The sequence below is a fragment of the Mauremys mutica genome, chromosome 9, assembly GCF_020497125.1.
Source record: "Mauremys mutica isolate MM-2020 ecotype Southern chromosome 9, ASM2049712v1, whole genome shotgun sequence".
In the NCBI taxonomy this organism is placed as follows: domain Eukaryota; kingdom Metazoa; phylum Chordata; order Testudines; family Geoemydidae; genus Mauremys; species Mauremys mutica.
Window position 1 is genome coordinate 10,713,005 of NC_059080.1, and position 26,647 is coordinate 10,739,651.

A 26,647-nucleotide genomic window follows, 5' to 3' on the forward strand; every position below is an offset into this window, starting at 1 on the left:
TTTGACTCTAATCTGGATGAAGTTCTGCTGCTGCCATCTGTAATACAGACATGTGCCTATGGAGCTCCATCTCAGTCCTTTGGTAGCCTTCTGCTGTGCTCAAGACGAAGCTGGAATCTGTAATATTCAAAGCACACCGCAGTTACCCCTAAAACGGTCCGTTATTTAGTCTGCTTTCCCTTGCTGTGTTTGGAAAGGGGGAAAAAACATGGTGATAAGACTGAGCTACTCTAGCTATGCTGTATTGTGTGGGAGAATTTTTTTAACATGAATATCTAAGGATAAAAGTGCACCAGTGATGCTAAAAAGTTGTCTTAACTATGCAGTTATTGAGCATTTTTAGTGCTATCTTTGGTACTATGCAGACAACGAGACTTGCAATCTGGACATATAAATTAAACCCTGATCCTGCAAAGGCTTGAACCCAGGCTTAAATCCAAAGAGACCGCTCATGTGCTTAAAGTTAAGTGTTTGCAAGTTCATGGGCTTAATTGTTCAAACAGGTACCACAGTGTGTGTTTGAAGGTTGGTATTATCTCAGTGGTATAGAGATTTTGCTTTAAAAGATAAAAATATTTTTGAGTGGATTAAAGTCATCTTTTTTTTAATTCTGCATATTGAAACTTTTACTGTGTTATCTGATAAGTCATCTTTTAACACAGTAGGTTGCAAACAGCTTCTTGTATACATTTATATGTGAGATTTAGTAAAGAGTATTTTAAAATCAGTGGAAACACGTGCTCCACTTCACAGCTTTCACTGGGTGGCCTTTTAAATGCAGAACAAAGGCTTAAAAAATGAGGGTTTACATAAAACCGAGAAGTGTAGAAAGCTTGAAAGGCTGTTAAATTCATTTCTGTAGCTAGAACACCATTTTCTCTAACATCATTTGCACAAATCAGCATTTATGTTGTCAATTTACAGTGATGAATGTGTGATTAACACTGAGCCTATAGGACAGAGGGGGATCTGTCTGTAAAGAGATTTTAACCACAGCACCTCTCTCCACTGAATTACTCTAACAGTGTTATGATTTGGTGGGGATAATTTTCCAGATCCCAAACTTTTTTGTTTTACTCCATTAGTCCATAGTAATAAAATATAGGATGAAATCCTGTCCCCATTGAAGTCCATATTAAGAACCTCTATTGATTTAGCTGGGGCCAGGATTTCAATCACAGTGTGGGGTCTGGATTTTTTTTTTAATGACACTATGTTTTGGGAGCCCTGTAATAAAATGTACCTTGAGTTTCCTGCTAGCCTACACGAGCTGTGAGTAACAGCCACTGCTCAAGGAGAGGGGTGTGTGTGTGTGTGTGTGTGTGTGCGAGAGAGAGAGCGCATGTGCAAGTGTCTATTGGTCCAGGGTCAGATGTTAAAGGTGGAAGGATACAAATAAAGACAATCAACCAATCTCTATTTCAATTCTAGTTAATATGCTGGGAGACCAGTAGCTCTGCTCTGCGGGGAAGGATGAAACTGGTAGGATGAAAAGAGGTCGTTAGAACTGAGTGACATGTTCACAACCAGACCCGAAACCACATAAAATATGACTGTTTCCTGTCTTGTTATAAATTCTCCACTCAGCTCAGGTTCAGCAAGGAATCTACTAAGACTCATGAGCCTTTTGCTCTAACCTGGACTGGTTTTATGGTTGTATGTTAAACTGGGCAGAATTCATAGTTTCACTTCAAGTTTCTGGGGTTGTTTCTACTTTGAAATTCCAAGTGACTGTCAGGGCACCAACCCACAGAAGAAATATTAGATGGTGATGGAGTGTGTGGGAGAGGAGGAAGTTTCACAAATTTCTTAATTCTCCCATTCACCCCATTTTCCTCAGGCTTCTGTACTTCACTTTTGGTCAGGCTAGAAGTAGCAATACAGACCCTCTAAGAGATTGTATTGTGAGTTTAATTTCTCGAGTTGGGGTTCAGAGAGTTGCGATTCTCTTTAGAAAACCTGCAGTCTTGAAATGGGGAGAGACCTTCTAACTGCACCTCTGAACCTTTTGCTCCTTGCTAACCCTAGCAAGGCTTTCACATTACATTACTGCATTACTGTCCATGAAAGCTGATGCCCAAATAAATTTGTCAGTCTCTAAGGTGCCAAAGGACTCCTCATTGTTATTACTGCATTAGTTTCTCAATATAGCGAGCGGGTATAAGACCACTGACTGATTCAGTATTAGGCCATATAACATTAACGTTCAAGGGCAACCAAGTAGGTAAGGTTAGAGCCATTATTCTTTTCTGTAGGGAAGTGTAAATAGTTTGGACATTGAGCCAAAAATGCCTCATTCTCTTGATTTCCTAGCACTGAAATCTGATGGGTGCTGAGCATTTGGGGAGAGTCAAGTTACCAGTTTGACACAATCAAAGGCTTTGACTCCAGGCTGCTTAATCCCTAACCATATCTCCTTGTCAAAATGCAACCCTGATGAAATAACAGGAGTCTATCTGTCTGACCATCAGGATTTAAAAAGAGAAAAATAACCTGAAGCAGAAACCAGTGCAAAACTATGGGGGGGCACAGTTGGTTGTATGGTGAAGGATCTGCCTAGATTGTGATTCAAAGACTTGTGCATTTCATCACTAGTTCTTGTTAGCTTATGATCATTGTACCACTGTGCCAGCATTGGAAGCTAGAAGAGAGGAAATAAAGAGTGTGTTTAAAATCTCGTTTGGCCTAAATAGCGAATTCATCCCTTTTTGTTCAGTGGAGCATATCTACACTTCACCATCCTGGCTATCGCCACAAGAAATGAATGTAGGCTAAGAAATTACTGCAAAAGGCACCATAGGACTTCGAAATTATTGGACTATACAAATACATAAAAATGATACTATAAGTATTAAAAGCGGGACCCAATGAGGTAATAGTGATGGAACAGTATTGAATCTGAGATTGATTTGATTTACAGGCAGATATGAAAGAAATGCTCTTGTACTCCAACTTAAAAAACAGAAAGGCGAAGAACTAATTCTTTCTTCAGCTGTCTAGTTAATAACACTTGTCATTAAATGGAACGTAAAAGTTACAGCTAAACAATATGCATGATGTGATTGCTTAAGTCTTCAGATGACTAATTAAGAGCATCTGTACAGAAATCTCCTGCTAGCAGAACAACACAGGAGTAAGTGGCAGTGTCCTGCTCTTCCAGATACATTTGTCAAATGCAAATTTTTCCGCTGAAAATTTGGTTTAACAGCCAATGCAATTAGCACAGAAAGTAGCTGAACTGTTAGAGAAGGGTGCACTAGTACGACCTGTGCATCAGTCTTTGTGGAGCAGAGTTGTACCACTATGTGGGAGTGGCAGTGCCCTTTAACATGAGCCTGATAATTCAGACTAGCCCACTAAATAATAGCAGAGCCAACATTGGTTAACTCCCTTTTTCTTTCCTCCAGTTTAATGTCACGTCACACATGGAAAGAAACGTAAGAGTTGTTAGTATTGCAGAGAGTATGATGGAGAAGTAGATATGTACTGGCTGAGATTGTCTTCTCACTTGCATTGATTGTACACTGGCATAGATTGCACTGATCTCAGTGGTGATGTTCTTAATATTACATTGGTGTAAATGAGAAGAGAATCTAGCCATTGACTCTTTTCCAAATGGCCTGTATTAGAACTCTAGAATGAAAACAGAGTGTAGCATAACTATACATCCATCTTCCTGAGACTTAGCTGCATCCAAATGTCAACGTGAAAAAATCAAGTCACTTCCCTAGGGGTTTTAGTATTTACTTCCTTTAATTTTTAGTAAAGATTTCAAGCTTTATATACAGAAGCTTATGAAAGGTAACATGTAAAGCTCATTTTACTAAAGAAGATACTTCTTGGCAATCCAATCCATTCTGAATTTCCAGTTGGGATAGGTGGGCATGCTCTGAGATGACATCTTTGTTTCCAGCAACCAGGATGTGCTGGATTTTTGCATTTACCGGCTGAACCCTGTAGTTCTAAGTACTTTCAGTTGGGATTACATGTTGTGTTGTAGGGTTACTCAAGGCAGAAGATTAATTAGAATACAGGAAGTGACAGAAGGAGTTGGAATTTAAGAAAGCATCTAACCTTAACTGGAAAAGAGGCGGTGTGTTCTGAATTGTTACAACTCGAGGTAGGAAGGGAGGCTGCAATCATCCCAGGTGTTTCGTACAGGCAGCTCTCCTGTTGTAGGCTTTTACAATGTAACCTTCATCTGTCTGTCACATCAGCACAGACTGAAGCTATGCGGCAATAGCAGATTGTGAACTGGAAAGATAAATCTGATTAGGCCCTTTTTTTAGTGTGTGTTAATAGAGACTGTGTTTTTGTAATACAAACTTAAAACAATAAAAGTGAAAACATGCTAGTGGCTGATAAAATAGTTTAGAGAGAACAGATTTTTTTTTAAATACAGTTATGGGTCCCTCCGATTTGACACATGATCAGACAAAGATTGATTTACAGAGTGAGTAATCCAGATAGAATGACTGATGCTAAAAGTGGGGAGAGAAGTGCCCCTGAAGTCAATGGGATCTTTGCCGTTGACTTCAATGGGTGCAAGATTGGACTCTGAGAATATAAAAACTGCACTGAGGAATTATTTTGTGTGTCTATAACTTTTAATAGATGATCTCTATATATTTTTGTTTGGAAAAGGATAGAGTTCACATTTCCATTGTAAACTAACAAGTAAACACATTGTGTGTCCAAATAAGCAAAACTCCATGTAGTGTACACTCACTCATTAGTTAATAACTAATATTCTTTCACTGTAAAAATTATAGTTACATCCTCAGCTCCTCTCCCCTCCACATGGGTACTTCCACGTTCATGATCAAGAGTAGGTTGATGAAAACATGAAGAGTAAGTTGGTCCACACTGACTTTTCTTGAAGAAGTTCAAGGCTTTCTCTATCCCAAAGTTGTCTCTGTGGCTTGCCTATATTAGGAGAAATGGCGTGTTTTTAACATTTGTTATAATCCTAGGGCTAGTCTACACTTACCGTCCGGGTCGACGCGGTGAGTTCGACTTCTCGGAGTTCGAACTATCGCGTCTGATCTAGACGCGATAGTTCGAACTCCGGAAGCGCTGCGGTCGACTCCGGTACTCCACCACTGCAAAAGGCGGTGGCGGAGTCGACCTTGGAGCCGCGGACTTCGATCCCGCGGCATCTGGACGGGTAAGTAGTTCGAACTAGGGTACTTCGAGTTCAGCTACGCTATTCACGTAGCTGAACTTGCGTACCCTAGTTCGACCCCCGCCCTTAGTGTAGACCTGCCCCTAGTGTAGACAAGGCAAGTTGTAGTTTTTAACACATGCTAGGTAGGCAGGGTAAACCCTCCCCTTAAGTTTACTAGAGAGAGTCGTCTGTTGATCCCCTGATCCTGCTAAGCTATTGCTTCAGTAAAAGATCACCTTTATAAGCAGAACAAATTAATTTCTTTCATGTTAGCAGCTGGACTTTGTGAATTGCACATTATTAGAAACATATGAGCCCCTCCTGCTATGGAATGGTGGTATAGTAAAATATGGACTGTCCTTGTAATTGAAAAGCTTTCACACCAAGTACATACACAAGAGAAGTGCCAACAAGAAGATAGGTATTTAGCAATATGGTCATCCTTTCTAGTGCATTCAGAGAAACAGGGCTCCACAGCCAGCAAGCCAGAATCTGTAGCCTGATCCTGAATAAGTAATGTACGATGTAGTTTTGACTGGGTGCCTGGGATGGACCACACTGAGAATGCCACACTCAGGGCAGACTGTAAGAAACAGGGCAGACAATCCCCCGTACTGGTGGTTTATTCTATACTTAGATTCACCAAACCAATAACAAAGGAGCTCCTGTAGCACCACGCTGGCTAACCAGAAGCCAAAGACGGTCTCCTTTAGGCATTCCAGCCCCTTGGCTCTCATCCAGACACACAGGTCTAATATAGTGAGAAGTTACTGAAAACCCTATTCACCATACTTAAGGTTCTTCCAATCCCAAAGGATCAGACACTTATCCCCCCCAGGTCAATATGTATTTCAGATCTTACCCAAATATCATGCTGTCAGCCAATCCTTAGAGAACTAACTAAAGACTTTATTAGTAAAAGAAAAGAAGAGCTGTATTGAATGGTTAAAGAATTCTATACATAACAAGTGATTTTCAGTGTTCATAGATCAGGATCGTAGCAGTGATCATGCTGGCTTGCAAAAGTCTCTCTGGTAACTTCCAAAAGATTGGATGGTCCTCAGACCATTGTTCAAAATACTCCGTTTAGTTGTAAATCTACAGTCCAGAGGACTGGAGCAGAAATGAGGCAAAATGGAGATATCTCGAGTGTCTTTTATATCTTCTGCCATGTGCATTGAAATTTACTGTCCCAAACAAAGCCCCTGTGTATGGAAAGTTACTAAAAAAGATGTAGTCTGAGGTCACATGTCCACATCACACGCCCTTATAGATCTTGCTGAATCACAAGGGTGGCCTTTGGCTCCTTGTTGTCTGAGGCGTCCTCAGGAAGAGCTATCGGAAGAGTTCATTCTTCTGAATGACCCATCAAGCTTTGAATCGTCCAATGGGCTGTCGAGACTGAATGTAAACTACCTTGTGGATGTTACCCCAAGAACAAACACATTTGAGATACAAATACATAGCCAATATTCATAACTTTAGACACAAAGCTAATACATGGATTTAGCCTGGATAATCATACTTGACAGACTAACTTCTCCCTTGATACCTTACATGATATATACTTTATACAAGAGTTGTCGCAATTATATCATAATGGCATCAATAATAAATGGTCACCCATCTTTTATACAGTGTGACAATAATATGTTAATGTTTTATTGTAACTCTGCCTTAATAAAAACAAAACAGAAAACCTACAACTAACCTTGTCTATAGTATGATTCTAGCACATAGTAAAACAAACCTTTTTTTAAAGTGTAGATATGGCCCCTGTGGCTTCTCAGATTATTCTCTATTCAGGAGTTGGTCTTTCTTCTTGGATGCAGCCCTGTAATGTCAACTTTGGCCACCAGAAAGCAGTTGGGCCACCAGGAATTATATTTGGGGATATGCTAAGCCTGCATACCTCTTAACGTGGTGACAGGTTCTTCCCTAGATGACTGTCATGGGGCCCCTACTCCCTGAACGTATCTGCAACTGAGCATCTAGTCTGTTTTTTTCATTGTCCATGTGCCATAAGGCAGCCAACCTTCCACCTGCAGGCTGTGCATCTTTTTGTTTGGGCAGAGCACTAAGTAACCACTGCCATTTAAAAAAATGTGAATGTATATCCTAACCACTTCACAGTAACGGTGCTTTGTCATAAAATGCCCAGTGGAATTCTTTTCTTTATTTTTAATGGAGAGTTTTCATGGATTAGTAGATCATTAAACTACATCTGGATCATGGAATTGTGAGTCATTGCAGAGGTGAAAATCCTTCCAATCTGTACATTTACAACACGGTAAAGAATTCAGTGAAGTTTATCTGTTTTTAAATGGAAAATTGCCAGCCTCATTTTCACATTACACTGTTGCTTTTGTCTGAACAGATAGAAACATTTTGGGCTGATGTGCAGAAGTTTGTTGAAGCCAGAGACTGAAGTTTTGGTGGCTGAGTGCTGCAAACCACTTCTAGTTTTGACAGTGTCTAGCATTTAAAAAAAAAAAAAAAAAAAAGAGAGAGAGAGATGAACTCCAGTCAGTTCAGTTAAGCAAATCATAGATTCTGATTTTATATTCAAAACCAAATCATCCAATCCCTCAATCACAGTTTGCAGTGGTTCTTGAAAGAAAAACTCTGCTTCCAGCTTAAAATTCACAATTCAGTGTGTCAGAGTGTAGCTGTTCCATTCTGCTTAGCCTGAGTGGAGGTTACATCTTCTTCTCAAAAGATAAGCACGCTCCCTCTCACCATTATTCATATGTCTTCGCAGCTAGTTGGTGACCTGAATTCCCTAGTTTTCTGAAGCACCCTTGTGCTGTCTAGAGAGCTTTTTGTGTAAAGCTCTTAAAATGCTGGAGAATGCTGATGGATACTTAGAGAGTCTAACTTCCTTCCTGGTGGAGGGCTGTATTTTAACAGCCGGGCTGTCTTCTGACTTTAATCAAAGGAACATAAATGTCATAGAAACTGGGATTTTCAAAGAGGGGCCCAACTTTCATTGACTTTCAGTGAGAGCTGGGTGACTGACTCTCTTCAGCCCCTTTGAAAGACCCAATGGGTGTGTTCAGTTGGCACTATCAGACCGAGAGAGGAAGGAATCTCACTGCACTACCGTTCAGGGTGAGAGAGGGAGTGAAGATGAAAGAAGGTGAAATGGTTGCAAAAGAGGAGTCCAGTGTGGGCTGTGCTGAGGCTACAGTTCAAAATGGTGGCCTCCTCTCAGACTGGTCTCCCCCTCAAAGCAGGCTGTGTGGATGTTGAACTGCTAGTGTAGGTTGTATCGCACCCAGTGGCAATCAGTGGAAGCTTTTGTTTCTACTGAGTTGTGTTTATTTGCAAAAAGTACCAAATCTGTGGCTGGCTAGGAGTTCACATTTGTCCTTGGTCTGCAAGCCATGACTGCCCAGCTTCTTCGTAGAACCCAGATTTTCCTTCCAAAGCACAAGTCTGTTACCATTTTTGGCTAACGGAAAATTACCTGGAGCTGTTAGCAGTGTGAGGACTATGACATACACATGAGCAGTTCTGATTCCATCCAGTAAGGTTAATGGTATACATGCACAGTCTGTTGCATAATTAAATTCCTTGCCATGGTCAGGTGCCCGAGAGGAAGAAAACAAAAGACAATATATTTGTAAAAAATTTGGAGAAAGACTGTCCTTGATATTTTGGAGAGCCTCTAACACGCCTTTAAGTGCCCAGCTAGGGGATCCTCAGCATTCGAAGGTGAGGGCTGCACTAACTGAGCTAAAGAAGCAGCTTTTCTGGCTTATCCCAGCAGAGACTTTTGTAAGGATTGAGGCCAGGCCTACACTACAAACTTACATTGGTGTTAACGACGTCGTTCAGGGGTGTGAAAAATCCACCCCCCTGAGCAACGCAGTTATACCGACCTAACCCCTGGCGTAGACCGACCTAACCCCTGGCATAGACAGTGTTATATCGAAGGTAGAGTTTCTCCCGTTGACATAGCTACTGCCTCTCAGGGAGGTGGATTAACTACGCTGATGGGAGAAGCCCTCCCGTCGGCAAAATAGCATCTTCACTAAAGCGCTACACCAGTGCAGCTGTGCTGCAGCAGCTTTTTAAGCATAGACCTGCCTGGAGTCAAATACAAATCTGACTGCGTGTGAATCGTTCACTAGCAAAAGGTAACAAATGGCAGTGCATTGGATAGGTCGTTTCTAATGTGTCCTGAGTGATATCAGTAGAAATGTGTTTACAATTTCCTTACATACACAGGGCCACTTCCTTACGCTCCATGCCTCTGCTCTTTCCATAGTCCCTCCTGTAAAAATACAATAGTCTTGACATTTCACATCTTTCCTTTGTGTCTTTATGTCTGTTTGGGGGCGGGGGTTAAATAGTAACCACATTTTTTGGCGGGGGCATCAGGGGAAGAGGCGAATACCAATGTGGAAGTTGGAGAAGGCCCCACTGGAGCCAAGGATCAGGGATCCGCAATCCGTGTCCTATGGTTGCCATAAATCAGGGCCTGTATCTGCAATGTGCTATAAAAGCTAGGCTAGCTAGGCAGAACCTACAACAGGAGGTTTAGTAGTCACATTTTTTTCTCCCTAATGATTATCTCTGCATAGTGTTGACCTAAATTAAGAATGTCTCGTCGTTGCTATAGCTTCAGTGTGTTTCTAATGGAAGGAGGGGTCTGATGGCAGGCAGGTTGGAAGAAATGAAGCCCCACTGAGTCCTGCATTTCAGCCCATGGCAGCACTTTCCTTTCAGTGTCTGGGTGGGCAGAGGAACAAGTGGTAGGGAGTTAATGTAGGCTGGCAGTATGGGAGGGGAAGGTTGGCTTACATGGATAGCTCCTGTTTTTAAGAAAGAAATGAAGCTGAGTGACTAGGCAGACAGGCAGGGAGGCTTATTCAATTAGGTGTTTTAACAAATGAAATCATGCTACCTGTCTCGCTTCTCAGTCTGATTGCTCTGCTTCAGCGTTTACCACTTGCACCCTGCAGCTCTCTCTGCTTTAGACTAAACTCTTCAGGCAGGGACCCTGTCTTCTTCTGTGTGTTTGGAAAGTGCCTGGCACAGGGTGGGAATTGCCATAATCAAAATACTAATGATCTATGTAAGGTTGCCAATTCTGGTCGGACATATTCCTGGCGGTTTCATCACATGACCTAATACTTAATTAAAAATTAATCTTTCATTCCAGGAGACTCCAGGACAAACCTAGATATATGTAAGTGTAGTTTAAAGAGACTGTGGATCCCACTACGGTGATGCTCCACCTTGGTGTGAGTGGCCTCTGTATCCACAGCTTCAATCTGTCCCATATTGATTTAAACCGGGTGTAGCCCACTGGGCTCCTGATAACAGGTCAGTGCAGCCCTCAGTTGGTATAACATAGGTGGCCTGATCTTGGGCTGGTGCAGGGAATGTCTGGCTGTGTCTCACTGAATCTGCCCTTCATTCCTTGCGCCACTGAGACTGCACATGCATACGCAGAGAACTGTTTCTCTACTCACAGGTTGCATGTGACAGATTAGATATTTATAACCACAGCTGTAAAGCTTACTTGGAAGGAGTAGTGTAAACAGTTATTATTTATTCTCGTTATACTACTGTTATGAGCTAGCAGTGCTTCGTGTTTGTAACTTCGGCCTTTCCCAGAAATGCAGCCTTCTCATTCTGAGATAAAAGTAAAACTGGGATAATGTCATAGTCTCGTTTTTAAAAGCAGACCAGAGATAATGGAGACTTCATAATTTAATGTGGCAAAAATCAGAAGGGCTGCCTTTGTTTCCCAAATATTTCTTAAGAGGCTATCATGTGCGCTCAAATGCATTTTAATGAATTTTCACAAGATCACATGAGAGCACATTGGTTGCTTGTCTGTTTAGTCCTTGTTTGTGTGTGTGAATGAAGCTTTTACAGAATTAGCCGTGTACAGTAGTCAATCAGCATAGTTATTTATACACATGCATTCATTGCCAAATCGAGCTTGCCTGCATAATAGCCAGCACAGAATGGGGCAGAACACGTTTTGATTGCTATTCTCATTTATTTGTTGCCAGATCATGAAAAGTGATCTCAGAACTATCTCAAAGGAAACGGGGAGAGAGCTGTAGTAAAGCAACCCTTTCCCCTAGGAGGAGCCAGTGCCAGGCAAGGGAAGCTGGCAGGAAAGCTAGTGAAGAAATTGTCTGAGGAGGACATGTATGCACCACCGCCAAGTCTTGGTCTAGAGATGCCCCATAATAACTTGATTGATAAGGGCCTGCAATGAGCAGCTGATTGAATTGGTTCACCCAGGGGCTCCTGGATATGGACGTCCTAGCACGCCTGTGATGATCTGCTGCCACTGCAATCAGATTAGCTAAACTAGCAAGTGTCTCTGTAATGTGAAGCTGAATTTCTCTCCCCTGTACTTGTCAGAACTGCCACAGTGGCATGTTAATGCACTGTATTTCCCAGTGAAAGCATTCAAATGGGATTTAGGGAGTTGGGGAGAAAAATCTAGCAGGCTCATAGCAGAGATACCAAGGTGGCATTGCGTGTACTGTAAATGAGTAATGAATCATGTGTGCTTGAGCATGGAATACTTAAGCATACCTTTATATAATATAATATCAAATCCAATGAGTGGTTTCCGCACCTAGCTGATAACGAATAAAGAAGTCCCCAGTATATTATTGCCATCTTTTATTTGCTTGGGATGTTTCAAAGGTGGTATTTTAACCTTGCAGATATGGGGCAGTATTCAGACCTGTCAGAAGCTAATACAACCCTGCTGAATTCATTGGATTTACACCCACTTCCACCAGTGGTGAATTTGGCCCTGTGCGTTTTATGGGCACTAGCTGCAAATACTCACCATGAAAGTGAAATGCAAAGATCTTTTGCATATTAAAAAAAACTCCTGTAGACATTTTATTATACTAAAAAGCAATTTTAAAAGCTCAAGTGCTACTGGGTACCTTGAGACTTAGCGGCAGATTTGCAAGGGGTCAATACTCAGTTAGGGGTGGATTTTCAAATGACCTTAGCTCTGATTTAGGAATCTATACAAGGTCTTGCTTGTCAACCAAACTCTGCACCCAGCAAATCCCGTTGGGACACTTATGGCTGGATTTGCCACTAGAGTTCAGCACCTAGCGTGCTGGAAGGTTTTAAAAATCCCCTATGGATGCTGAGCCCTTCTGAAAATTCTGGCCTTAGTCTATGGAGGCCTGTTTCTAGTAATTCAAGGTGGTAATGGGGTTTTCCTGTTCTCTTCACACTTGCTCCCCAGCGCAACAGTTAAGCAGCTTTTCTAAGTGTTCTGACAGCTGAAATTCTGCGCAGTAAACTCAAGAGTCAGGACAGACATGCAGTTGGCCATGTATGGGAGGCACCCCCTCAGTTTTCCTGCCCAAGGTTTCCTGGGGTGCTGCTTGGGATCACAATGTGTTTATTTTGGAAATGGGAAGGAAGCAATGAAAAGTTCTCTAAATGTGTGTGTTTAGATTTACACAGCTGTGCCTTACTGGCATGTCTCCGAGAGCATGGCAACGTCGATTCAAACATACTACTTCAGCCCATTTTTATCAGAGCAAGAAAGGGGGCACTTCAGATAAACAAAAAACAAACAACCAATCTCCCACCCAGCAGCCCATCCATCATCAGACCGAGGACTTGTGCCGTTTTCTAATGATCACCAAACTTAGGCTATGTCAGGTTAGTGGAATAAGCAAATGACAATCTATAATCCTTCACTGAGCTTGCTCTGCCAGAAACCCCCAGATGCTTACATCTACACACTTTAAAGTGCTTTAGCTATCACTGGGTGTGGCAAGGAGAGCAATTGTCTTTCTCACAGTCAGGAATCAAACTTCATAGGTTTCTAGAGACCAAAGCCAGAAGACAACAGGAATCCAGTACAGTTGTCAAAAAACTGGTGTATGTTCCTTTTAATTAACACATTCAACAAGCAGTCACCCGCATTCTGCACCAACTCTAACTTCCACGTGGTTTTCAGGTGCAGCCAATGTAGAGCCCATTGAAGTAATGCAGTTGGGAGGTCACAAAGTCATGGATCACTGTAATAAGGCCCATATCTGAGAGAATGAAAAAGGCTTTCTTGGCCCTAGGCCCTAAATGTTGCTTTTGTAGGCAAAGGGTAGACCAACTCCATCCAAAACATGGACAAGAACTACCCCTACCATACTCCCTGATATTCCCCTCTACCCTCAAACCCTGGAGCATCACCGCCAGATTGATCCTCTGCCATCTCACGTTCCTCCAAATCTCTCTGAGCTGCACACTGAGAAAGTGGAGGTATTTTGCACCATCTAGATTTGATGATAATCATAAGCCTTGTTCACAGATGAATGATACTACAGGTCCCATTAACAAGCACCGTCCTCCCCATCCATTGAAATGGAGAGTTGACAAAATAAAATCTGTGGAATCCAGCATGAGCAATCCCTTGGGAGCAGATGTGGAGTTGCACAAAACCTATCCTCTAGGTCCTCCTTGACAGAAAAAAGCAGCCAATGCAAAGCTATTCACTTAACCTGGGACCCAATGCATGTTAACATGAATTATGGTCAGAGTTAGCAAAAGCTGCTGATGGATCTAAGGGTACGTCTACACTACCTGCCGGATCGGCGGGTAGTGTTTGATCCCCGATCGCTCTGCCGTTGACTCCTGTACTCCACCGCGGCGAGAGGCGGAAGCCGAGTCGATGGGGGAACGTCGGCAGTCGACCCCGCACCGTGAGAACGCGAGGTAAGTCGACCTAAGATACGTCGACTTCAGTGACGCTATTCTCGTAGCTGAAGTTGCATATCTTAGGTCGATCTCCCCACCCCGGTGTAGACCAGGCCTAAGAGATTCTTCAGGGACACCTGACCGTTGTCTGTTGCTTCTCTATGTTAGGGCTCAATGCTGAGGTTAAAACTGGGGATACGCTTACAAGGGTCATTTCAAAGTAGCCTCTCCTTGCTACTAAGGAGAGAAAATATAATTCTCAGGAAGCAGGACCAACTGTTTAGTTGGAGCCATGCTTCTGAAAGGGGCCATGGAATGCTGCAGTGGATGACTGTCTACAATTGTCTATTAATATTGCATAATGGGGAATATTTGTCTCCTGCTGCCATGCAGGCATCTTCACCAGTGGGGAAGAGAATATTCACTTTTGTTTGTCCTTTCGGATTTTAAGCTCTTTGGGGAGTGATTGTGTTTTACTAGATGGAGGTTCAGTGCCCACCATAATGGGGTTCGATCTTGGCTGGGGCCTTTAGGTGCCACCATAATACAAATAAGTAAAGTAAATTAGAGCGGGAGTTGATAAACCTGGGTGCAGTTTGGTCGTGACACTGGGGTTAATGCTTATATTCTTGCAAAAGTGCTATGAGGTTGCTTTAATAACCATGAATGATTGAGAGGACCTGATTGTTTTAGATCTCCCTCAGAAGAAGAGATGCCTCTTTGAAAGGTTTGTTTTATTTCTGTTTGAGTGCCCTGCACATGTGTTACCAACTGAATAATAGATCTGTAGAAACTGTATAGTTACATTTGCTTATAACACTACACCACTGCATGCGTCTATGGCCTTGTCTGCACCAGAAAGGGCCTGCAAATCGCTCTACTAGCAAACCCTTCTAATAGTGACAGAGCTGATACATGGAAGTTCTTTTGCCAGCGTAGCTTATACCAGTTCCCCCCAAAAAATAAACTATCGAGGCAAGAGGACTCTTTGCCTGGTATAACTGTGTCTACCGTAGGGCTTTTGCTGGCATAGCTGCATTGGTTAGTGATTTGAGTTTTATTTTATTTATGTATTTATTTATTTCCCCTCCAGCATAGCTAGGCCGCAAAGCGTGCTGCATTGTGGAATGATGCACTCTGCAGTTCCCACCCGCACAGAGTGTTGCGATCTCACTGCCCTGTGTGGTCGACACTGATGCCAACTAGCTGCCTTTTAGTTTGTACTAGATTGCAACACTTTGGTGTGCTGTGCAATGCCCAACCCTGTAGTCCACACTGCAGCACATTAATTACATTAATGTGTAGACCAGGCCTGGGAGAGGCTTGCAATTTCTGTATCATCCTAAAAAGGTTTCAGAGGAAAGGATGGATTTTTATTATTTGCCTGTTGGTATTTAGGTAACTTCCAAATGCAATCTCTCTCTCTTGATAAATAACATAATTGTAACGCCTTTAAATTGAAGCAGCAGTGTTAATGACTGATTAATCTTATGACCCACAGGCCCTGGTTATTAAAGTGAGGACCACAGATAATTACATTTAGAAAAGACTGACATGTCATGTCAATGGGGCATTAAAGAGCCATTGTTTTCAGCTTCACTTTCTTTACATAAAGTAGGAAGTGTGATCATATTTGTCAAGATTACTGGATTTTTAATTCAGCATTTAGTGAGCATCGAGTTTTTCATGTGTCTTTTTGTGTTTTACAAACCCTGTAGGTTTTGTGAAGGAGCGTCAGTCCTTCATATAAGCAAAGCCGAGGCTAGTGTGGATTTAGAAGAAACAGAAATTAAGATTTTTGCTGCTGTTTGGTGTTTGAAGTCTGAAACATCTGTGGCTGGGGAGCTTGAAAGATTAAAATTTGTTTAGATATTTGAGGGTTGTTTTGCTTTCTTTAGAAAGTATGCTGATTATTTCATATGCCCCGTCTTTAAAGAATGTAAAATAGTTTAGCTGTCTCAGGTCTAAACTTAATACCCATTGTTGGCAGTGGGTCACCAACTTTAATCCAGGATTCTGTTCAACTCTACCATTGTTTAGACAAAAAAAAATAGTTTCCATAAAAATGTTGGCATGTGTGTTATGTAGGGAGCATAATGTCTTCATTGAAATGGTACCAGAAAGTATTTTTTTAAATTCTGTTATTCACAAGACAGACAATATATTACAGTTTTAACATCCGGTTTAAGACTAACATGTCAAATTTAGCATTTGTCTGTTAATTTCCGTACAGTTGTGTCCACTTAAATCCTGGCGGACTTTGTCCCAATAGGTCTGTCTCAGTATTTCACCTTGCAACTTTAGAATGTGGTCTAAGGCCAATAACATGTCCTTTTCTTGCAGTTACAGGGATCCATTAAGAGAAAACTGGAAGATGACAGCTCCCCTGCTTCCAGTGGCATGCCCGATGTCATTTTCCCAAGCGACAATAAGAGACTTTGTCTTGATGATGTAACTCTATCTATGGGCCAAGAGACCAATCCCAGTGTGTCGTGTCCAGATATGCAGAACTCTCCATTCTCCACCAATCACAGCACTTCTTCCATGGGAGTAGCAGGTCATTCAGCGCTACTTGAAAACAATCACATGAATGGCAGTGGCATTGGTTCTCCATTTTCGGTACCACCCAACACAGAAATAGGACAGAAAGGGACAATAGGTGGACAGAATAATGTTGTTCATTATGACGAGAAAGGAAACAATATGCAGTCTGTGGACCAGGAGCTGCAAGATCTGTTAGAAGAGCTGACAAAAATGCCTGATCCTTCTCCTAATGAGCTGGATCTTGAGAAGATCTTGGGAAGCAAGGCTGAAGAGCCACTTGGTCTGAGCCACCCACAGTCAAGCATAAGCACCACGCCAAAGTCCTCTCCGCAGACATCTCACTTGGAGAACCACATTGCGAACAAAGATTTTTCTCCAGGTTGCAATCCCACAAGTGGAGGATCACCCCAAATGGGGCCTTCATCTGCTGTGGCTAACTATTCGGTTCCTCCCCCAAACAAAGCTGTTGCATCACCCATCTCTTCGGGAGCACAGAATAAGAATCAGGCACAGTCTATTCTGCCAGTACCCTTGCCCAACATGCCTACGCCTAACTGGCATGCACAGCAACTAAAGCAGCTGGCAGCAAGCAAACAAGTGTCTACTACTAATAAGCAAGTACAGGCTCCCAACTGGCCAACCATGTCCACTCCAGGTCTTTCTCCGCCTTACAGGCCGGGATCATCCCCCCTCCATCAACCTTTCAGCCCTCAAAATGTCATGGTGTCTGGCATGACTTCTAATAGTTTACCAGGAAACAATATTCAAAGTCCTCAAAACACTCTGCTTTCAAGCATGGCTTCCAGTAACAACCCGTCTAGCGGGCCCTCTCCACCATATGGGTCAGAGAAGCTTTCCAGTCCAGCGCTTAACCAGCAGCCTTTCAGCCCCCAGAATTCCATGCTATCCAATATGACTTCAACCAGCCTCCCAACCAATAATATTAAAAGTCCACAGAACAATCTGGTTCCCAGCATGGCCTCCACGAATACTGGACCCTCCCCACCGTACAGGCCAGAAAAACTGTCAAGTCCAGCTCTGCACCAGCAGCCATTTAGTCCTCAAAATACATTAATTCCTAACATCACTCCCACCAGCAATCCCACCAGTATGCAAAGCTCTCTTTTTAAATTGATGACTACAAACCAGTCCAAAACCATGAACATAATTATGCAACCGCCATCTAATGGCTTGCAGAATGAGAATCCTGTTACCCAAGACCAGTTTTCTTTCAATAACACCAAACCACTGTCTCATTTTGCATCGGAGTCAACTCCTCCAAAGATGTCACCCATGACTGCCAATCCAGGACAGCAATCCCTCATTCACTATCTCCAGCAACAGCAGCAAGCTCCAGCCACACAACAGTCTCCACAGGCTAATAATACGCCGTTTATCGAGCAACATCTTCGACAACTGATGCAACCACCTCGGATGCAGAGACACATGCAGCCTGCTGCTTTGCCATCTCAACCCAGACAGGTTAGAACATTTTATTCTGTATTAAACGGGTTACATTAAAACACTGATGTTTTTGTTGGGATTTTTCCCCCCTACCTCTCTGCTTCAAATATAGCATCACTGAGCCCTTTGGATATGTGCATAGACATAATGGTAACAACATTCTGGGGTGCTTGGGAGTAATTGTATTTATTTCTTCACTATGTCGTTCCATCATACACATCCTAGCTGTTTCCCCTAGCTGAGTGGATAGTTTCACACTATTGTACAACAAATATCTCAAACCATTTACATCACTTTTTAAGGGAATAATTTTGCTCTTCTAGTTAGCTTATTTTGCTAGCCGTGACGATAGTCACATGATGGATTTGCCATCATCTGTCGCTCTCTGTTAAAATAATTTTTCATACTCTGAAACAAATACCACCCCAAATTCCACCTCTGAAGCCAGGTAGGCTCAGGTAGGATGGAAAGTGACGCCAGAATGTTGCCCCTATATGTTTAACAATGCAGCACTTGAGTAGCCAGGAGACAGATTTGAAATACCTGTTACAAAACTCACCAAAAAATGACCACCTTTTGGTGAGTGCCTACCCTTCCCTAGGTAGATCTGGACTATGTGTTGAGTGGACAAAGAACCGCAGCTGTCAGGGGTTAGAAACGCCATTCATTTCTCTTGAGTAACCCTTGCTGGGAGAGGAGCTGAGTGACGTCTGTCCATATCCTAGCTGACCTGAGAGATGTTCATTGTGATCAAGGACCTTTGACAAAGGGAGAGCTAAAGGAATGGGGTTTGTTCTGTGGGCGCAGGCACAAGGGAAACAAAGTGATTAAAATAAAAATGCAACCTCTCAGCCACAATTAACTATGTTGCTAACCAGAAGCAAAACTCTGGCAGTAGAATCTGCCGGGCTGCGTTTATTGAGCACAGTGGACTCTGACCAGACACCAACTGGCGTGGAGTCTAATCACTTATCATTGGCCTGCACTCAGAAGAACGGAGGATGGTCTCTGAGGTGCTGTTGAATTTAGCTGAGGAATGACAGACAAAATTGAGGGTTTCTTTGTTCTTCACTGTACCACGGTCAGCTTTCAAACGTCCAGCGTGTGCCAGCAGTTCCCACACTATAGTATCTTAGATACCACAGCCTTTTCCTGTACTAAGAATAAGCAATAAGGTAGCTGTTGGTAAATGTCAGCTTCTTAATGGTAACTAAAGGTAGCTCCTTTCCACAGCGGCCATTTCAGGACTGACTCACCCTTTTCCAAATAAGTGTGCTCTTGATAGCCCCTTATTATGATGCGTCTGCTTCAAACAGGCTGGTCGGAAGGGCTGAAACTCACTGATGCTGCTTATCCAAACATATGTATCATATACCACTGGGCACTTCACGGTTGATTAGGTGTTAAAACAGAAAAAAAACAGGCTACAGATGTAAGGCCCTGATCCAGCAAAGCACTTAGGCACATGCATAATTTAAGCATGTGAGTAGGGTGACCAGATGTCCCAGTATTATAGGGACAGTCCCGTTATTTGGGGCTTTGTTTTATGTAGGCGCCTATTACCTCCACCCCTGTCCCAGTTTTTCACATTTGCTGTCTGCTCACCCCACATCTAAATCCCATTGTCTTCAGTGGGACTAGTTGTCCTCTTAAAGTTAAGCATACGGTGAAGTTGTTTGCTGTGTCATGGGCTAAGAGTGTTTTTTCCCCTGCTCCTGAGGACCCTGGTGCCCCAATTTTCCCTGCGTTGCATTCTGTCACACACCTTTTGAGCTCCGACATCACTGATTTATCCCTTTAGCTAAGAAAAACTGGAAAAGATTCCCTTTGGAGATTCTGTTTAATTGGTCAGTGGCTCCTCTTCAGGCATCTTTCCTCATGCTCGGCCCGTGCTGCATTTCTAGCCTCTGCCTGCCTACAGCAAGCGAGCGAGAGTGTATAATTTGGGGGCTATCAGTAAAGTTCAAGGACATTTGAGACAGTGATTACAGGTGATGATTATTTCACCTGTCCACGTCAGGTAGGGAAGCTCACAGTGCCTCACTGATTTTATAAGGTAAGACTTATTACATTAGTTATAATCTAAACTACACTGCTTCTCCATGTTTTATAGCTTGTTAAACTGCCTGTGATCAATGGTGAGTGTTGAAGATAGGATATTTGCCCTAAGTTTTAATAACTTTGACAATTTTTAATGAAAAAAGTGGCCCTGGTATGCAAAATTTAAAAAAAAAATACCATAGAGAGAGAATATTCGAGGCACATGAAGCATCAAAATTCCAGTATACTTACATTTCTTTGAATATTAGTACTTAACTTTTGCAGTTTTGTATACAATTATTTTTTCAGTTGGGTCAAAAGCACTGATGTTGAGATTTTATTTGGGATCCCGATTTCACACCAGGTTTATGCCTGTGTAACTCAGTGGATTTCATTGGAGTTATTCCAGTACACCGAAGTAGCTGAGAGCAGAATCGGGCCCTTTATATTTTATTACCACCACTTCTCCATCACAGCCAGTAACGAATAGAACTATTCAAACAGAGATCGACCGTGGCATTAAAGGACAACAAGTAAAAGATTGAGGGGGCAGGCAAATAGCTTCTCCATCTTTAAAAGTAGTAACTGTTGATGGAGAACAATATGGAGAAATATGTTAAGAGGAAATTATCATAGTGCCCTGGAATGTGGTTTGAAATCATCCCCATACTCTGTGCATGCGTGTGTTTGTATATGTGACTACAACTTATAAAGAAAAGGCATAGTGCTTTCTTCTTTTGAGCAAGAGGTGCGGCTTTGTACAGAAGGAGGAGGAGAGAATGGATGGTGGCCAGTTGGAGGAAGAACAATAAAGCATGAAACTTGATCTTTGCAGCAGGCAGAGCAGCATGGGGAAGAAGCAGCTGCTGTGACATAGACTCCAAGTGTGAGCTGCGTTGTTGTTGTTGTTGTAACACATTAAAGAGAAGACTCTGCATTCCAAAAGCTGGAGCAACCTACTGGTGTCTCGCAGCTATATGTTTTTTTGTACTTCAGAGATAAAATATATCATGTAGCTTAGTCAGACTGTTTTCAAAATCACATAGTGCCTGGACAATTGGTAAATCTGATAATGTCTAATCTTCTCTCATCTGAAGTGCTGTGTCTTCATTGTTGAGCATTGACAGATATTGATTTAGTCACTGACAGTTTGCATTGTGTGACATTGGAAAGCCTGGTACTGCTAGCATTGCTCCTGTAGATTATATTCAAGTTTTCATTTTGCTCATGTAGTAAAGGTCCATGCAGAGTGAAATTACGCACACCGATTTGGATTCATAAATTCACACTACAGGGAAGAATATGAGAAGGAGTAAATAACGCTTATTTACTTTCTACAAATCAGTCATGATTTTATAGACCTCTATCATATCCTCCATTAGTCATCTCTTTTCTAAGCAGAAAAGTCCCAGTCTTTTGGGCCAAATTGTCAAAAGTGGTCTCCAAAAATATCATGCACACTTTTCCACACTTAGGAGATTTAGTGGTCCAAAAGGTGTGTCAGGTTTTGGACACATGGCAGGTTGGAAAGCAGAGCCCAAACTGCATTTGCCCAGATCGACTGGACAGCTGTGCATCGCTCTGATTTGCATGCAGTACAGTTTGCACTTGCAGAGCTGCGTTCTTGCATGTCAAAAATGTAGTGCATGATTCTCCTCTGATGTAATATTGCCTTCAGTGGAATTACTCTTGATTCCTATTGGTGTGAGAAGAGAACTAGGTCCTTGAATGAGGAAAGGAAGGTCCCCAGAAGGGCAAATGAGCCTGCAATGTGAGTGGCTAAGTTCAGGCTGCTTTGCAAGGAGCAGGTTGGGACACTTTCAGTCCTGTAGGCCCCAAATTTGACATATAGTGAAACTGTGTAGAACCTGCTAAGAGAATGGCATCTGGATTGTGTAAATACCTTAAAAACAAAATAGCATTTTGCTGATTGTTTTGCAGAGGATATAAATAATAAATTACCACCATTTAGGTGTGACACACTGCACATTCCTGAGCTCTGCAGCAGCCAGACATGCTGTTCCTAGAGCTCTGTGCATTCCTGCTGACATGTGGGATAGCTGTACAGAGGGGAGTCAACAAAAGGTATGTTGGCTTCAGCTCTGTTGCCAAAGCCATGGGAGGGAAGAATGGAGAGGAGCAAAAATCAGCGGGAAAACAATTCTGTTTATAGGATGAATGGTCAGACTTGCCTCTTGCTATTGAGTGGTGCATGAAGAAGAGTAAGACTGTGAAGAGCAGATTGAAATGAAAAGTGAGAAAACACTAAAGGGGCTTGACAGTGTTTCTTTAGCTGTGGGAAGAGCTAGTAATACGGTGTCTGAGTTGGCAGCGTAAATTATAGGTAGCATAGAAGAACGGAAACCCCTCAGCTAGATTATTTAAGATATTTTTTCTTTATGCATTTGCGCTAAAGTTTTGTTTCTGAGTATAAGCTCTTGCATTTAGAAACAAACCTGAAGAAAAATTCGCAGTCCTAAGAGTACACTGACCCAGTGCTTTGGTGTTAAAGGTGCCCTGTTATATTCTCCATCACACTCTATTCATTTACCTTTTATCTATATAGGCATAAGCATTTGAATACCCTGGGCCTGAGTCTCCTGGTGCCCTGCACCATGTGTGGTCATTTACACCAGTGGAAAGTCAGCCTGTAGTTGGTGCAAAATGCTACTATTCTGGCTGGGTAGCTGCTCTGGCGTAAATGGATAAGCATTCTGAAAAGCAATGGAGAATCAGGCTCCTTGAATCTAAGTACGTCCAAATCTTGTTGTGACTTCAGGGGAAAATGCCCATTGTTTTAAACGCTTAGCTGTTTCATGGAGACATTTCTGGCAGAGAGAGTGTCCAAGCAGTCATGCATGAATAAACCTTTAGTTGATCAGACCAAAAACTGCTGGCCAGATTTCATTTGTGTCTTCTGTGAACATTTTTTTAAAAAGTGTCAGATTTAGTTTCTTCAGTGCCACTTTGAAAGAAGTTCCAGTTGGGTTTTGTTTTGGGTGGGTTGGTTGGTTAGTTTGTTTTTGATGGTTAGAAAAGTTTTTCTTAAAAAAAATATTACTTCTTTCCTAGTACCGTGGAGAAGAAAAACAGATTTGATTTCAAAGGGTATTGCTAGTGATAGTACAATGCCGGAGCCCAGGCCTCTGAGGGTGTGGAGAGCTTCTAAAGGCAAAGCAACAAGCCCTTCAGCTAATTAAGTGCCTTTGAATGGTGAATAAAGGATGCTGGTGATGAATCAGGATTACAGAAAGCAATAAGTCTAAGCCTGGAGTTTGACCTCGCCACATACTTTCCTCACAGATGTGAAAATATCTTCTTGAATGGTCATTTCTGCTTTTATATTTATTTGTGCAATTGGAACTGTTTTTCTCAAACTTGTAGGGTGTTTTTTTCCTCCCTCCTTTCAGCAGTCTCAAAGGAGCCTTCACGAAATGGTTATAGATTGGTCTCCCCCCTTCCCTCCCCCAAGCAAATGTTAAATACTTTTTAGAAACTCAGAGATAAACTCTTGAAGAGCTGTGGTGGACTTGGCCACTTAACTGCGGGACCCCCTTAATGGACGTTAATGCAACAATTCAAAATGCAAGAGTTAGGAATTAAATTACAAAGATTAGTTTTCATTCAAAACTGATTTCTTTTTATATCATCATTTTCCTTTATGTGTTTAAATTGTGGGCACCCTCCTCTTGTACCAGAGTTTTCTGGATTGTAAAATGAGCTTTTGTAGTCAAATCTTTAAACTTCTTCAGTTTGTGGAACTGACATTATTTTAAAAACTCTTCATAGTGCATCAGCCCCAAAGAACAATCCATGCAGGAAAGTATGCATGGAGATAAACCATCTCCTGCTGTAAGTGGAAGACCAGTAACTAAACTAACTTTACAACCCCATCCGATTATCACTCCCTTATTTTTTTTTCTGAAAATTGCTAGGAAACTCTGTCAAAGCTGAAACTCTTTCCTTGATCCATCACGCTCTCACCTTCTTAAATTTATGTTCCCCTTAACAATACAGAAAAAGTCCATGCCAGCAGCGCAGTTCGTTCGGCACTTATGGCATGAGCAACCCTACAAAAATAAATGAGTGTGTTCACTCAAGCTGCAGAAACAGAAAAGAATCCTAGGGTTTATAGTAAAGAACAGTGAGGGGTGTCAGGGGGATATTATGCAAAATATCTTTCTTGCCTATTCCCCACATGACAAGATGATGATGTGTAAAATGTGTGCACATTCAGACACGTAGTATTTTAAAATTGCTGTTGGAGATGGGGGGAGAGAGAAAACATGTTTTTTGTGGGCTGCATATATTCAGGAGGGGAGCGTAAGCCAGTAATCGAAAGAAATTCAGAAACAAGCCTGGAATTTTATCCTAACACTCTGTCTTTAATTAACTGCCTTGTACCTAGGAATTGCAGCACATGGAGTGTACTACATCTTTGTACCACAAATGTTCATAGGCCTCAGCAATACCACAGTACTTGCATAGTGAGCGGAGGACATTGCACATCACGCAAAGTTCTCTGCCTTAGCACTGAAATAAATCTTGCTTTTGTGGTTTTAAGTCAGTCCCTTCATGTTGATTTAAGCAACAAATGCACTGTTGTTTCCCTTTGTTTAACAGAAGTAGAAGGGGAGGCGGGGGGAAACCCTCTCTCAAATGTGTAAGGAAAGTGACATGATCATGTTAAAGAGTGTCTCATTAGCTTTAAGTGGAGCCAGATTCTGCCACCCTTTCTCACACATAGTAATACCCTACTCTCCAGGAAGCCCCACTGATTTCAGAGGGGATGCACCTCAAGTAACAGTATGAGAATCTTGCCCATGGACTGTGCATATGGGTGGGTTGTTTTTTTTGTTTTGGTTGGTTGGTTGGTTTTTTAATTTCTTGCCAAAAGGATTCTTGGACTAAGAGCCCATCCTGTAAACCTTGATGAGTAACTTTCCCTTCCATGAGCCCCATTGAGTAAAACGGCAGTACTTGCAGGTACAGTTACAGGATTGGACCAGAGCTACAGATTTTCATTTAAAACATTTTTAAGCCTTTTGATTTGTATTGGCACAAAAAGCGTCTGATCATAGAAACCTTTCATAGGTTCATAGATTCCCAGGCCAGAAGGGACCATTGTGGTGGTCTAGTCTGACCTATGGCCTGTGCTCTACAGGAGAACTTCCCCAACATAATTCCTAGAGCAGATCTTTAAGAAAAACATCCAATCTTCATTTTAAAATTGCCAGTGATGGAGTATGTACCGCGACCTTGTAAATTGTTCCAGTGGTTAATTGTTCTTGCTGATAAAAATGTACATCTTATTTCCAGTATGAATTTGTATAACTTCTACTTCCAGCCATTGGATTGTCTTTTATACCTTTCTCTGCTAAATTGAAGAGCCCATTTTTTAATAGTTGTTCCCCATGTAGGTACTTATAAACTGTGATCTAGTCACCCCTTAAACCTTCTCCTTGTTAACTTAAATAGATTGAGTCTATCACTACGAGGCAGGTTTTCTAATCCTTTAATCATACTTACGGCTCTTCCCTGAACCCTCTCCAATTTTTCAACACCCTTCTTGAATTGTGGACAGCAGAACTGGACACAATATTCCTTCAGCAGTTGCACCAGTGCCAAATACAGAGGTAAAATAACATCTCTGCTTGTACTCAAGTAAGATTCCCCTGTTTATGCATCCTAGGATCACATTAGCTCTTTTGGCTGCAGCATCGCACTGGGAACTCACGTTCAGCTGATTTTCCACCATGACCCCCAAATCTTTTTCAAAGTCCCAGCTTCCCAGAGTAGAGTCCCCCAAACCTGTAAGTATGACCTGAATTGTTCCTAGATGTATACATTTATATTTAGCTGTATTAAAACACATATTTTTCGCTTGCATCCAGCGTACCAAGTAATCCAGGCCATTCTGTATCAATGACCTGTCCTCTTCATTATTTACCACTCTCTCACAATTTTGGTCATCTGCAAACTTTATTTTTATTTTTATTTTTTTTACATTTTATTCTTCTGGGTCATTGATAAAAATGTTAACTAGCGTAGAGCCAGAAACAGATCTGTATTGGCTCTCACTAGAAACATGCCCACTCGATAATGATTTCTCATTTTACAATTCCATTTTGAGACCTATTGGTTAGGCAGTTAATTTGTAAACAACTTAACAAAGGTTTGTAACTTTTTCTTGACTGGGCCCTTATCTTTGAAGGAACTTAAACACTCTGAACATTTGAGTTTCAAATGGCAATACAGAGGGGCCTTTTCTCATTAGTTGGTGCCTAGAGGGCTTCACAATGAAGTTATCTGAATGCACAGTCTGCCTGTGTCTCATTTATAAAAAGAAGACCGTGAATAGTGATTTAGCCGACGGCCGAGGGCTGCTACTTGTGTTTTCACTTGTAAGTTCATACAACCATAATTCCCATATTAAAAAGGTGTGTGTGGGTTGTACTCATGAATGCCAAGAAGTATTTTCCATTACCCTAATGTGGGCCTGATCCCATTTTCCTCCCGTACTGAAAACTCTCATTGACTTCACTACCTCTAACCTCCGATTCTTGCCACATTTGAGGAAGATTTAAAAAAAAAAAAAAAAAAACAGGCAAAGGATTTCCAAAAGTGACTAGTGATTTTTGGGGCGCCCTAACGGGGCCTGACTGTCAGAAAACTTCAATGTGTCTCACATTGGGCACCCAAAATCATGAGTCACTTTTGAAA

General features: G+C 41.9%; 1 protein-coding gene across 1 annotated transcript in view; it reads left to right on the forward strand.

Moving 5' to 3' along the window:
• The window catches only part of MAMLD1 (mastermind like domain containing 1), a 94,598-nt gene that overhangs the window by 40,169 nt on the left and 27,782 nt on the right, over positions 1-26,647 (forward strand). The window contains exon 2 of the mRNA XM_045029881.1: positions 16,220-17,902. Coding sequence (XP_044885816.1) covers positions 16,220-17,902 — 1,683 coding nt within the window. The remainder of the gene's footprint in view (positions 1-16,219; positions 17,903-26,647) is intronic.